Genomic DNA, 14,359 nt, shown 5'->3' on the forward strand with positions numbered 1-14,359 from the left:
CGGTTGCTGACAGGAGAACAGTGGCCTTGATGTTTCCCCTGATATATGGTTCAATTTGCTTCTTGACCCCCAATGGGGGAGAGAGGCTCCTTTGCTGTTGTAATTCGAGGAGTGGCAGAGGTTCTGGACCTATAACTTCCTTCCGTTGAAGTCAGCACAGATGTTCTTACAGAAACTTTGCAATCTGGGCAAGGCTTATCTCATCCTTGGTGTCTGTTCAATGAAGCTCTCTTGAACACAGTAATGAGCACTTTTTGTAAGCCCAGTTCTTGCCTTCTGGTGAAAAGGCAGGTGGCCAGATGCCTTAGATTACCATGATTTACTTACAAAGAATTCTATGTAAGACTAAGAGAGTCAGGTGGTCCAGGTTTCCACCAGCAAGATGAACCTCAATTCATTCCCTAGGACTCCCTCTTTCAGGTAGACCTCCAGGTGGGGCCCTGGATTGGGCGAGGCTCCGGCGACTGGCGTACGAAGACGAACTTCCTTCCTGCAGCACAGGACATGTAAACTGGGAAAACAGGAACATCAACATTAGACATAACATCCTCAGAGCATGTGTATCTACATACCTGGTGCCCCCAACATGGCTCAATGCTAATCGGGTGCAGGACGTCAGGCTGGGGACCTTGCAAACGCTGCCACCCTTTCTGAGCTCTTTGTGCTTTGAAAGTGCTGGTGGGATCCTTATGACCCCACATATTTGAGAAAAAAGAGTTCGCAGCCATGTGACGTCTTGGGCACGCCACGGAACACCCCCCATCCCTTAATACCCTTATGAAAGATATGACAGCAGATGACTCATGCCATGCTCTCTCCCAGCCATCCCCAAGAAAATTGCAGTAGGTGCATAAAGCCCCCTCATAGGCCCGCCTGGTCATGGGTGCTAGGCTAGCTGCCACGAGGTCCGATAGGTTGGGGCACCAAGTTGACATAGCTGCTCTGGAAAGGACGTTGGACTTTCGGCTGCTCCTGGGTGGTAGGACCTGAACACCTGCATCTTAAAACGAGTCTGAGCATCAGCAGCCTGATTCAGCTCTCCTGGGACATGTTTGGCCCTAAACAGCACATTCATCTCATGCATTGGAGTACTGTTTCCTTTAACAGGCGAAGCGTCATTTTACAATTAGCTGTTTGCTGGTTAATGCACTCCACTACAGACATGTTATCGGACCATAAAAATCAGATTGATTTTGAAACTGCTCTGGAAAGATAGCTAGTGCCACCAAGCTAGGAAACCACTCTAAAAACCCAATGTTACCTGTCAGGCCAGCCTCCACCCACCAAGCTGGCCAGCGTTGCTCTGCCCACTCCGGGCCCAGAATGGCCCCAAACCCCCACTTCCTGCAGCGTCTGTCATTAAGCCAAGCTCCGGGCTGGACCTGGCGGGACTGGGACACACCACAGTGCCATTGAAATAACCCTGAAATGCCATCCAAATTCTCATATTTTGTCTGACCTCCCTGGACAACCTAGTGTGGTGGTGCTTTTCTTTTAAACCTGACATTTTCTATGCAATGGAACGTGAGAACGGGCGGGCCACAGGGATGATTTTTAGCGCCAAGTTAAGCTGTTCCACCAATTTTTGTAGCTGGTGCAAGGTGACCTTTTCTTTGCCCAGGCACTCCTGTAACACTAAGGCGAAAGCCATCACTTTGCCCTGTGAGAGTTGTGATGCCCCCTTCACTGAATCCAATTCTATGCCCAAAAACTCTTTTTTGTGGCCAGCCCCACTGTCTTTCCTGGTGCTACGGGGACCCCAAATTCGTTCATTAGTGCGCAAAAGGCTCTTAGGGCTCTGCCACACTCCGGAGACCCTGGTGCACCCAAAAGAAGGAAATCATCCAAGTAATGCAGCACCCACTGATGCCCAGTCATCTGCATGAAAACCTATTAAAGGAAGAGGCTGAACTTCTCAAAGTAAGAGCAAAAGGCAGAGCACCCCATGTGCATGCACTTGTCCATGTAATAACTATCTTCTAGATGAAAACCTAACAAAAGGAAATCACGTGGGTGGAATGCTGATTCAATGTCAGACTTTGCTAGTAATGTGCTCGTCCCAAGCCCTGCAGCATTTCGATCGCCTGATCCAGAGATGCGTACTTCACGGTGCACAGGGCCCCATCAATAGCATCATTCAGCGATTGGGCCCTGGTAGCGAATAAGTTATGGATTAGGCAGAACTCTCCCGGGTCTTTTTTGGGTACCACTGCCAGTGGTGAACAAACAAAACCTTGCACTGGTACAGTATTAAATAGGCCAGCTACCCTCCCCATCCGCAGCTTCTTCAAAACTTTTGCTACAGCTACCTCCTTGTTGTACCTTAATGATTGCGAATTGCAGCAGTAATATACCCCTATGTAGCCAGGTGCAGGAATCCTAAATCCATCCCTGAAGCCTTCCAAAGGAATCTGGGCTGTGTTTGAGCAACTATATTTATTCAACCATGGTATCAATGCCGTTGTCCTTATCGGGGAGTGAGCCTTGGTGAGGAGTAAATCCTCATTCCTGCGTTTTACCTTTGTTTCCCTTGACTAAAAAGTCAAGGGAAACGGAGGTAAAAAGCATTTTGATTCAAGGTGTGAGGAGAGGCCACAGAAGGAACAGGTGTGCGTAAATCTGCATGAGCCGGGGGGCCTGGTGCAGGCTTGCCTATTCAAATCCCAGCAAGCACCCTTCTCGACCCTGCCCTCCCACCCGTGCTTGCAGATGGGCCCATTCAAAAGGACTGTACTTGTGTATTATTTTGAGTCAGTTTTCATATGACAGAACCACATGATGATGTCAATCTGATCCCAGGTTAAGGCAGGGTCAGTTGCTTTCGCCTTCCTGAACTCCTTGTCATATTCTTTCCATCCCACTCCCCTATATATTCATCATGTGCAGACGATTCTATTTTGATAGCACGCCATCTGTGCACCTAACCCAGGGAAAAGTTCCACTGTTATTGCATGATAATTGGAGAACTCTTTTATCCAATTCACCAAAGTTTCCTCAATTGTTTTCTTGGGCGACCATTTACCCCAATTCCTGGAATTGGCCCAATCCCTAAGTGTTTTTGCTTCTTCCTTCTCAACTTTATCAATTAATATAGAAAACATATGTACATATTCCCCTTTCCAAATTTTTTCTTTTACTTTTTGTGAGAGGTGTCTACCCAGACGTTCTCTGGAGGACTGTAGCTCTCCCAAACCTTTGCTATACCTGCTGCTATCGCATCCCGTTTCTTGGCGTGCTCTCCCTCCATTGTTGCACTTGCATTTTGCAGCTCAGGTCCACCTCATCTTTCACTGGACAGCTTTGCTCTGCATTGCCGGTTGCCACACTACCTGCAGCTGCTGGACCTGCTGCTACTTTCTGCGTCTCCACCTGCTTTGACCCTTCCACTTGTGCCACCAGCCTCCTGGCCCTCTCCAAGGCGTCCTCCTCGCCGGCTTAAGGGGTCCATGTCGCTGCCTTAGCTAGCCACGGGAGCACCGCTGCGAGACTGGTCACCAAGTCTGGGTGCCCAGGCACACCACTTGCTGGGGCCTCACAGGGGGCAGAAACTAGCTGGCTAAGGGCCCCTTCCGAACAGGGACCTCCGCTGGCACTACTTTGACTGGTTGACTGGGTCCCCCGTACCTCCTGGTGTACCCCCTGCTGGAGCTGCCTCATTCACCCCTTCAGATGGGAATCCTCCCCCAGTGCCAATGACCCTGTGCCCCCCCCCCCCCCCCCCCCACTTGTATTTAGACTTTTTGGGTACCGGAGGGACTGCAGCTCTGGGGGCTGCCCCCGCTCACCTAGGTCTTTCCCCTGCCCCATCCTGTCCCTCCACTAGGTTTCGCAAGTCCATCAGTGACTGCCTCATATCTTCCATACTGCGCATCATTGCTTCCATCCACTCCCCCGTCCGTGAGCATTTCTCCTCCCCTCTTTACCTAAGGCGCCATGACCACTACAAGTTTACAGGACTCTAAACCCAGTCAACAAAATTACCAACCACCTTGTTATCACAATTCCTCCATCTGACTATTCCAAAACCAACTGGATACCACAGTCCCTAGCAAATGACCAGCCTCCTTCACCTGAACAGGGACCTCCCTTAATGCCAGTACCACTAAACCAAATCTTTAATTGTTGTACCAGAAATGCAACAGCTGTTGGCCTAGCAGGCCAAAATATTGCACCTCACCTTAAAAAGGGGACCTCCCTTACTGCCACTACCATTCCCAAGTGACCAGTATTTCAGCAATCAGCATAAGCAGCCGAAGCCACTACCGCAATACAAATCATGCGGGGCAGATGAGTATACCCGCATGGCTCTTGGCTGCTGTGCCAATGATAAATTTGTGCAGCTGATTCAAAACGGATCCTCGATTTTCTCCTACGAGGAACAGCCGAACTGCCCGGAAAACACTCAAGGAAAAAACTCTGCCCCAAATTGAGGCAGGAAAATTCCGTTGCGTGGACGATGTGGCTTCAGTGTGCGCAGTGGCGAGGAAAGAGACTGCCTGCTGCTCCGTGACCCTCTTTAAAGGGTCGTCTCGTGACCCGTTCTGACTGGCACGATCTGTCTTAGCCCCACCTCCCACAGCCCCAGAAGCACTTGTGTGATTCCGGGGCATGCCTCTCACTAACCAATCTGGAGGCGAGTTGCCGGCCGAGTCACCCGCCCCTTCACCAGCCCCACCCTCTAATGGTGCCAGGGGACCGGCTTCAACCACCATAGATGAGGCGTCCCGAGTTCCTGGTTCGGCACCTCTGCATTGTAATGCAAGCAGTGCACGCTTTAATGCCCACAGGAATCATCAAACAGATTCAGGAGTTTGAAATTAGGGAAGGTTGCTACTCTCATTATGTCCTTGTGCTGAAGAAGGATAGTGCCATGCAGGTCCCGCTGTTCCCTTCCTTTCCTTGCTTGATCACCTCAATAATCTGCTCAATTACAGCAGTCGGACTTGAGGGTGTCGAGAGGTGGACCATTTTTGAGCGACGTTCCGATCCCGAGGAAATTACTGAGGCAAAGGCTTGCAGATTGAGGGTTTGGGTCTATCTTAGATTTTTGTCTGCTGAATACCATCTTAAGAAAGGACAAGTTCAAAGTTTTCATGCTGGCGCAGGATCTGTTTGCCTTGAATCCAAGGAACTGGATGCGTGACTTGCAGGATGCGCATTTTCATATACCAGTTATTTAGCTGCACTGCTGTTACCTGCAGTTCAAGGTTGTCCAAGAGCATTTTCAGTTTTCCGTACTCCCTTTTAGCCTTACCGCTACTCATTGGGAGTTCATGAAAGTGATGGATATGGTAAGCTCCCATCTTTGTAGACTTAATACTAGTTTTCCCCTACCTCAACAACGGGCTGTTGCTGGCGAGCCTCTGAAGTCAGTTGGGGACCACCTCCTGACATCATTGGGGTTCTCGATCAGTGAGCTGAAGTCGCACCTGTCTCCATCCTTTTATAGGAGCTCTGATAAGCATGGGGCAGTTCAAGGCTTTTCCTGTGTTGCAACGAGTCCAGGACATTTGGGCTATTATCCTGATGCTTCTACCTCAGTCTTGGATTTCGGTGAGAGTACTTCTGAGGCTTCTTGGCCTATTCAGTGAAAATTTTAAAAGCTGTCTCAAAGCTGTCGGAAGCTGGATTCATAAAAAATGCCTAAAGCTCAATGCCAGCAAGACAGAGATCTTTTTGTTGGGCAGACATACCCTCCAATGGGCAACCCATTGGTGGCCTGAAGTGGTAGGTCCTCCTACTAAACCTAAGTCAATCGTTAAAAACCTTGGTTTGTGGATGGATGACTTGCTATCCTTGAAAACCCATGTTAACACCTTGATTGCTACAGCAATTCCAGCAAGGTGCTGAACTCTCCAGATTTCCATTGTTCATGACGAGCTCAGCTTGTCATAAGCACACGACCAGTGTACTGCATGACGAGCTGAGCTCGTCATGAGCAGGGAAGGGGTTAAAACCATAGCAGGCCTCTGCTTTGGCATCTTGCGAAGCCTTAAATCCATAGTGGAATTCTTTACTCTACAAGTTTACCAACTAATTGTTCAATCCCTTGTCATTTCTTACCTTGACTATTGCAACAATCTCTACCTAAGTGCCAAAAGATTGGTCGTGAACCGACTACAGGGCAGTCAAACGGTGGCTGCCGGGCTTCTTTTCTCTCTCCCCAAATTCTGTTCAGCCTTTTAACTCTTAGTCAAGTTCCACTGGCTTAATCTTAAAAAGAACAGAAAGTTTAAACCGCTAGGCATCTCCCGTAAGATCCTCTATAAACAGGGAGTGTCATGTCTTGCTGCTCTGATGCAATTATATTCCCCTAGGAGGGCCTTACGCTCAACAGACTTGAATCTGGCCTCCATATCCCAACATAGAAGAGCCAGAATAGGCAGACGTTCTTTTCGTGTCCTGGACCCAACACTATAGCACTCTTTGTTGTTTTCACTGAGAAAGACTCAAAACCACTTACTTTTTAAGAATTAACTAAAGATCTGGTTGTTCCCATCCTTAGCCTAACCTGCCTTCCTCTTCTGCTGTTGATGTACCTGTGACTAGCGCTGAGAAGTCCCCTTCTAGGGGCAGCTGTGCACTTTAGAAATCTTTTCAACATAACATAACTTACTGAAAGAACATAACACTTGTACTTTGCCACCTCAAGCTCTCTTGCCATAACGGCCAGTAGGCTTACTCTGATCAAATTGGACTCACCATAGCGAGCGGATGAGTAGATTTTTCAAGCCCTGAACGGCTCTCCTGTGGTGTTATGTGTTTTACTCCCAGAAAATAGTTAAAGGGCCTAGTTGTGGAGAGGTGAGGTCCTTCCTGGCAGGATGGCAGGGGAGGAACTATGCCCCTTCTCTGTTTGCTCTTCAAAGGGTAGCATGAGAGCTGTACTCATCCCTTCTTGACTTCAGAGAAGCCTATCCTGTCACTATCAGATGCAGCTCACCCTGGGGCGGGCCTGCCCTTTGCCTGCATTCACTAGCAGAAAGAACAAATGATGGCCGGAATGCTGACCAAATCAAATATTTGCACCCAGTTACATATACGGGTTTAATCCCTTTGATTTTTTGCTCATCACACCACCCTAGTTTGGAACCATTCACATGCATATCAGACTTGACCCTGCTCCCCGTGGGAACAGTCCAGCCCAAACTGCAAGGCTAGGTCGTCCCTGGACCGAAAACAAGGATCCTGGGACCAGATTCGCGGTATCAACCCTCATCAGTCAGGTTAACTTGAAACCAGTGGCACAGTGAGCACAGGACCCACGTCTGGGCATACCCTTCCCACTTAAGAAGACAAAAGCAAAAAACAACAAATGATGGATGGAATTCTGAATAAAGCAAACATTCACTCCCATCTAGCCAGGTTGGAGCCAAATCCAGGAGAAAGGGAAGAACTGACCAGAACCAGTTTTAGAGTGAATCAACAGGGTGTCCATACCCACAGACTGGTAGTGGGCATAAAAGTGGCATTTGCGGAACCTGAAATCAAAACACTCTTGGACCTTTGAAGACTCAGAAGATAGTCTTCTCTGCTGTCTAAAGACTGGACTTTCTTTCCTTGACCCCAGGACCACAGCGGTGAGTCTTAAGGTTCAGACTGCTGACCTCCAGTATGAACTACAGGGAGGCAGCAAGTTTCCAAAACCTTTTCTGCTTCCCAGTTGACAAGACCCAACTGAACCTGAACTGGTTCCTTTGCTTGCCTCTGCGGTAGTGTGTCCTGACCCCCAAGTGTTCTCCTCCAGGTCCAGGACCCTTGGCTGCAGACAGAGTGGATTTGTCCCTGCTTAACCAAAGGCTTCATTGGACCCAACGCCAAATGACGCAGAGTCCCGCTGAGCTGCACAGCTCCTGACTGGAAGCCTCACTGGATCCAACAAAGAGCCACCCCTAGTATTCTCCTTCCCTAAGGCTTCATCAGATGCGACTCGGAGTGTGGCAGAGCTTCTCAGTCACACTGTACAATCCTTGCATAGAATTCAGAAGGTAAAACTTCCAGTGGGTTGAACCTGGCGCTGTTCCTGGCCCTCGCTCTATCGCGGTTGGCCTGAACGTTTAACTTTGTCCTGATGTGTTGTGACCAGATACTCTCCGTGGGCACTGATTGGATTTTTGACATGTTGGTGTCCTTTAATTTGCTAAAGTTGGCTCTCTTATTCTTAATAGCTTTGGGATGCTTCTTGTGCTGATTTTTCACTTCTTTACTGTTTGTGTGCTGCATAAATACTTTACACGTTGCCTCTAAGTTTAGCCTGTCTGCCTTTGTTCCACGCTACCAGAGGGTTAAGAAAAGCTTTATTTACTGAATTTTTTGGTTCGCCTTAACAAGGATTGTGACTGTTATTGAAGTGGGTTCCCACACCCTTCAACCAGTAATCAAATTTCTTACAGAAATGTTTTGCTTTTTACTGCATTGTAAGTTGTGCTTTAAAGGAGCTCATTTAAGCAGTGTTCTGAAGTTCAACAACTTTTTGTGTTTTCAAGATTTGTTGTATATTTATATGTATATTAATGATGGCTTTTATTGTTTCTTTTAATTTCATGTAGGACTGAGAGTTGGGATTGCTGCTAGATAATAATCCGTATCAGAAAGTCTGCAAGTGATGTCAGTTAATTTGATATTAGATACATACTTATATTTCTTGAGTAATACCAGAAATCTTTGGAGGAGGAAGGTCGGCAGGCCACTGAATTTCCTTTGTCATTTCAATATTTGTTCCCGTGTGAATCACACCCAATCACTTCGACGTTTCCATGCCACCAAATCTCCGTATAAATGGACCAGAAACAGAACCTTCTGTTTAACCAGGTATACTTACACACAGCACAAAATCAGTTTGTACCCTAAATCTGCTAAACTCAGCACTTCCTCAAAGGGAATCCCAAAGTTGGGAAGTCATATGTCACGCATAAAAAGCACTTTAGACTCTGTTTCGAAGGCTGTTAGTGGCACCCACAATGAGCTCATCGCCCGCATTGTCCGACGAAAGACAAAATCTGGAACAGTGGAGAAAGTAACTGCCAAGTGCCAGGTAAACCAGGAGAATGTCAGGGACACAAAAGTAACAAGCATTGCACCTCAAGAGGAACCCAGGAAGGCACTGGCTTCAAAGACAACCACTGGGACCAATGGGAAACAAGAGCTATTATTGCAGGGTACTCAAGGCCTTCGTCTAGAATCGTCAAATGACAGCCCAAGTGTGAAGGATAATCTCTTTCATGTCAGCTATTTTACAACCAACTTTGGAGAGACCTACAATTTCTTAGCCACTCATATCAACTATTACTTTGGAGCTAGCATCGCAATGGCAGAAGAGAAGAAAGCGACTGTTTTTTTGCCAAAAGGGGATGATGGAAAGGTAAACAGTGCACTGGGAGGTAGCACGGTGCACAGTACAAATGAGCACGACTCTACATCTTCTGCTGTGGCTGTTGGTCAAGATCTAGGAACTACTGACCATACAGCTGCCACTAAAAAGACCATTTCTCATTTCCTTTCACACTCTTCGGACAGTGTGCAGGCCTTCGTGGACAGCTATTTGGGTGGTTTTGTTCCAAAGATGCGATCCGAAGCGAAAGGCGCCTTAGAAGACAGGAGTAAAGAAAGCAGTAAAGTTGTGAATAAGGGAGAAAATGATCTGCAAAAAGAAAGTAAAACTTCAGAGGATAAAGCAAAGCGCCTTTCTCTCCAGCGTGAAAAGGTAAGTGTTGGCTCTGTTGAGGTGTCTGTCTGAGTAGCAAGACGCTTACTTGCGATCCGTGTGCCTATTGTACCTGCATTTTAAACTGATACTTTGTGTCAAACTTTGACAGTCGTTTCACGTTCTTTGCCTCTCTGTTTCAGATTATCGCCCGGGTGAGTGTCGATAACCGGACTCGAGGTTTAGTCCAGGCTCTTCGGAGAGCTTCTGACCGCAGGGTGTGCATCAATAGAGTGGAGGAACTAAGTTGTCATCTTCTAGAGTTTCCAGAGACGAGAGGAGTGGCTGTAAAGGTGAGAGGATGTACTTTGCCTTTTCGAAATTTCCGCCTTCATACATTTTCCCACGAAGGGTGTGGGTGCTCTGTTTGAGGTGGGTCATATGTTATGTTGATACTCACACTCCTTGCTAGAAAAATCCCTACATCTTTTTTATACAGTTGGAAAAATAAATACAGTTAACTTTTTAGACGTTTGAGTGGCTACGTTGATTAATAAAATGTGTTAGATAGAAATGGGCATTTGTAATGATATTCGTGTATGTGAGCCATGGGAATGGCTGCTTTGTGCTGAGGTCAGGTGATTTGTGCATCTTTGAGTCGAAGTGTGTGTGGTATGCTTTTGGAAGGTTGGGCCATCGCTGGTGAAAGCACACAAAGCATGCCTCTGAGGGCAGACTCCACCGTCTGGTCTGTGCAGGTAGTGTTTGTGTGGTGTAAAACATCTGCACTTATCCGACATGAAGGTTCAGAGTGGTGATGCTTGGGAGAACTTTCAGCCCAGTGTGAGAATGCTGGGTTGTATGTATTCGTTACATAGACTTACTGAGCAAAGGTAGGGTGCTTACAGCCTGACAAATGCACAGTGAGTTTGATGGGCCTTTTTATTGAGAATATTAGTTTTCTTTGTGAGCTTTTATTTGATGTATGTGGGAATGGTGTGTGGTGTTTGTTTCTTGCGGCTACACAATAGTCAATGATTTCAGGGCAATGTGCCTGTGGTTTCTCTGTGCATGTGGTAGCAAGGGTTTGTGGTGGGTGTATGCCTTTTGTAAATGTCTCCATATTGTTTGTCTTTATTGCGGGTGCAAATGTTAGTAGCTGCTTTCTGCTAAACTGAATGTCTGCATTTTTAAGTGGTTAATGTGTTTGTAGAGTGGCGCGATTGTAATATGCATGTGAAATGCAGTATGTGTTATGTGTTAGCGTTTGTTAAGCTGCATGTTGCCATTCCGTTGAGTTGGACTAGTTTTGTTCTTGCAAACAAGACCGACACATCCACACCAACAGTGGGAAAGGCATCAAAAGCAGAACATCCTATCAGATCGTGCACACAAATGAGGGTCTTAAAAAGGAGATAAGTTCATAGTGACCATCAGGGAAACAAAAAAAGCTGTTACTTTAATGGTCACAACTAACATCTTCGTTGCCTAAAAGCGCATTAAACTTAAACCGTGCAAACTCTTACTGTGATGTTAGCTCTTGGTCAGTCAAACCTAGCACTCAAACTGGAACAAGGAAAACAAAGTCCCTGTACAATAAATGAGACAGCAAAGCAAAAACATTTCTTTATGGGTGACCTATTGTTTCTGTCCGCTGCCTTGGATTCAAAACTCTCCCATATCTTGTTTAGAATTATCTGACCAGTTTAAAATTGTACAATAAACAGTGTTCACTGTTTTGCAGAAGTTGAATGCTAAACATGACAGTGATTGATTGTCTGACCATATTGCTTGGTTGGGCCCTCATTCTTATCTTTTACACCCCTTTTCGTTTAGCCACATAGATTTAGACTTAGTGCCCCCTTTGGGCTTCGACTTAAGAGGAATCACAAGACAAAGCAGTCCTAAACAGAGGGGGAGATCTTAGCGGTGATGAGGGTGTTTGTGTGTTCTAGTGGTGTGTGTTCATTGTGTTGTTTTACTGTGAATCATCAATGATGATATCCAGTGTTATGGAAGGAGTATGTATTTTCACTTTGATTTGATATCACACTTCATTAGGCTATGTAAAGATATTTTAGGTTTACTTTTATAGCAGTCATGTTGTTGTGATGTCGGGGGTCTTTCCCAAGGTCACCAATATATCTGTTGTGTTGGTAGAAAAATAAAGCAGTTGCAGTATGGATTTGTCTGGTGTGGGATTTCCATTTTGCGGTAGCAAGTACAGCAAGGGAAATTTGTGGAATTGAAGGACAATGCATAGAATGCATGGTTTTGGATGCAGGAGTGTATGTGAATATGTGTAAATGTGAATCTTTGACCATGCCAGTGGCAACAGTCCTGTTATGTGGATCAGCCCATTCACCTTGGCTTTATAATGTTTTTTTTAATGGTGAGCAAAAGAAGATAAGCACATGGGAACAGAGAAAATAGAGGCAAAAGCACTGACAGCCACTAACACCTGAGGGCAACCTGAAATCTTAACTACTACATATGTACATGGAGACCCGATCTGAGGGTACCCCACGTCTCCTGTTCTCAACCAATCTGCCCTTTACCCGCCTACTCTCCCTCTCACACACACACATGTGTATTTCATACTCTGGAGAGATAACCAGGTCCATTCAAGGTAGATGGCTAACATTTGCATAGGAATACTTAGTAGGAAGTCTCCCCACTAGGGTGCTGGTAAAATGGTCTCTCCCCCATAAAAAGTGATCAGCTGCCAACAACTGTTCGTTGTGTGCATAACCTGATTAAGTGGATGATAGTCGAATATGATAAAATGAGTATGACTTTGGGATTGCTTATTACGACAAATCCCAGTGCATTTACGTCTTAATTATGAGACCCGTGGTATAGAACAGGATACAGGTTAAATAGTCCACTATTTAAACTTGAACCTTTCTCAAAACATTACTAAATTCCAAATGTGAGGGCTGATGGCTGCGTAATGGCTCAAGACAGGCATATGAGACAAGGCCAACATAACAGATATTTTTCTTTTAGAATACTATCACACAAGACAAACACCAAAAACACAATAGACGTACCAAAAATAAGACTGAGTAACAACAAATGCAACAGACAAAGAGCAACCGTAGGCAAGCATTAATGTTAGAAAGAACAGTATATGAAATTTGGGTATTTGAGAGGGACCGAAGCCCTACTCAAATAGGAAATACAATCCTTGTCAGGGTGACCTATGAAAGTAAATAAATAAACGTATGCTTAGCCCTCTGGTAGCTTGGCACGAAAGCAGGCAGGCTTAATTTAGAGGCAATGTGTAAAGTATTTATGGATTTGTACTGAGCTAAGCCGCTGGGTCTTCGAAGACTGCACTATCAGAGCTAGTCACAATATTAATGCAGTATATTGCCCACTTCAAGTGGTCTGCTGCTCGTAGACCACGGAAAAAAAGCACAAACTAGGTAGATGAGAGGCAACATATAAGTACAAAGCAAAATGTAAACATTCAATGAGACGACATATTCTAGTACTGTTATTCGTCTTTTATTTTCAGCTGTGCAATGTATGCAAATGATGAAACCAGCCAACGCGTTTCACTCAAACATGGGCTTCTTCAGGGCAAGAGAATTATGTAGTGATAGAAAAGTTCTTCAGAGGCAGTCTCTAGGGCGGAGAAAATTAGCCGTTATGATTTAATATTGAGAAGCTCTCGTGTTGGAGGAGAATCCTCACAGAGTACAACCGGTTTCCCGTGTGTAAAGCAACGTAACAATGGAGCCTTGTCCGGAGAGCGTCTTACAGTCCGTGTATCTGGCGCGAAAAAGAAACCGGTTGTACCCTGTAAAGTATTTAGGCAGGACTCAAACAGTAATAAAGTCGAAAAAACCAACTAAAGAAAAATCCCAAACCAATTTAGAAAATAACAATAACACTAACAATAACACCAAAATAACACAAATTCAGTCAGTGGCACTGGAGTTGTGATTTTCTTTAAATTTCCATTGAGAATGGTGTCAAAAAGCACAAAGCGTCAGTTGTGGTTATCTGGTTATGCTGAACAGGGAATATGTCATAAGTTCTGGGCAACTGCGATGAAGCGCGGTCCAGATAAAGGACCAAGCGAGCAGGACCTCTGACCTCAGCCAGGGACCTGCTCTCACCCTCCGTTGTTCCGGTCTGCCGTCTGCCTGTGCTGTGCCTCTGCCAGACTGGAAGGAGTTCGAGCCCAGCCTTGCTTGTTGCCCCCTTTTTCTGCACCTTTTAATGCTGCTTGCACCTCTTTTCTTTTCCTTTATTGTATTCACTGCGCCCCACTGTGTTATTCGGATTGTAATTACTGTGCCCCCCTGTTGTACTGTTTTTTGTGCTCCACTGCCCATTCGTGCCGTTTTTGCCTGTCTTTTTCCCACTCGTTTTTCCATGCTCCCCCTCCTGCCACTGCTGCTCCTGCAGCCCCTCCCCTCTGCCGTCCTCGCTCCCGGCTCCCACCTATACCTCCCTCCCACTTTCCCCATATAATGCCGGCCGCTGCGTGATGAGTGCGAGCAGGACCTCGGTCAGGGACCTGCTCTACCCACAGTATCCCCGGTCTGCAGGCTGCCTGTGCTGTGCCGCTGCCAGGCTGGTAGGGGTTCGAGCCCAGCCTTGCTTGTACCCCTTTTTTTCTGCACCTTTTATCGCAGCTTGCACCTCCTTTCTTTTATTCTATTCACTGTGCCCCACTGTGTTATTCTCATTGTAATTACT

The 14,359-nt window shown here is 46.2% G+C and overlaps 1 protein-coding gene across 2 annotated transcripts in view; it reads left to right on the plus strand.

Annotated features, from left to right (window-relative positions):
* PNPLA8 (patatin like domain 8, phospholipase A2) overlaps window positions 1-14,359 on the plus strand; it is a 295,777-nt gene that overhangs the window by 81,422 nt on the left and 199,996 nt on the right. For both annotated transcript variants that reach the window (XM_086919430.1, XM_086919428.1), the window contains 2 exons: window positions 8,550-9,703; window positions 9,847-9,996. In XM_086919430.1, the coding sequence (XP_086775556.1) occupies window positions 8,606-9,703; window positions 9,847-9,996 (1,248 nt within the window). In that variant the 5' untranslated portion in view covers window positions 8,550-8,605. The remainder of the gene's footprint in view (window positions 1-8,549; window positions 9,704-9,846; window positions 9,997-14,359) is intronic.

Source organism: Lissotriton vulgaris, chromosome 1_1, assembly GCF_964263255.1.
Source record: "Lissotriton vulgaris chromosome 1_1, aLisVul1.2, whole genome shotgun sequence".
Classification (NCBI taxonomy): domain Eukaryota; kingdom Metazoa; phylum Chordata; class Amphibia; order Caudata; family Salamandridae; genus Lissotriton; species Lissotriton vulgaris.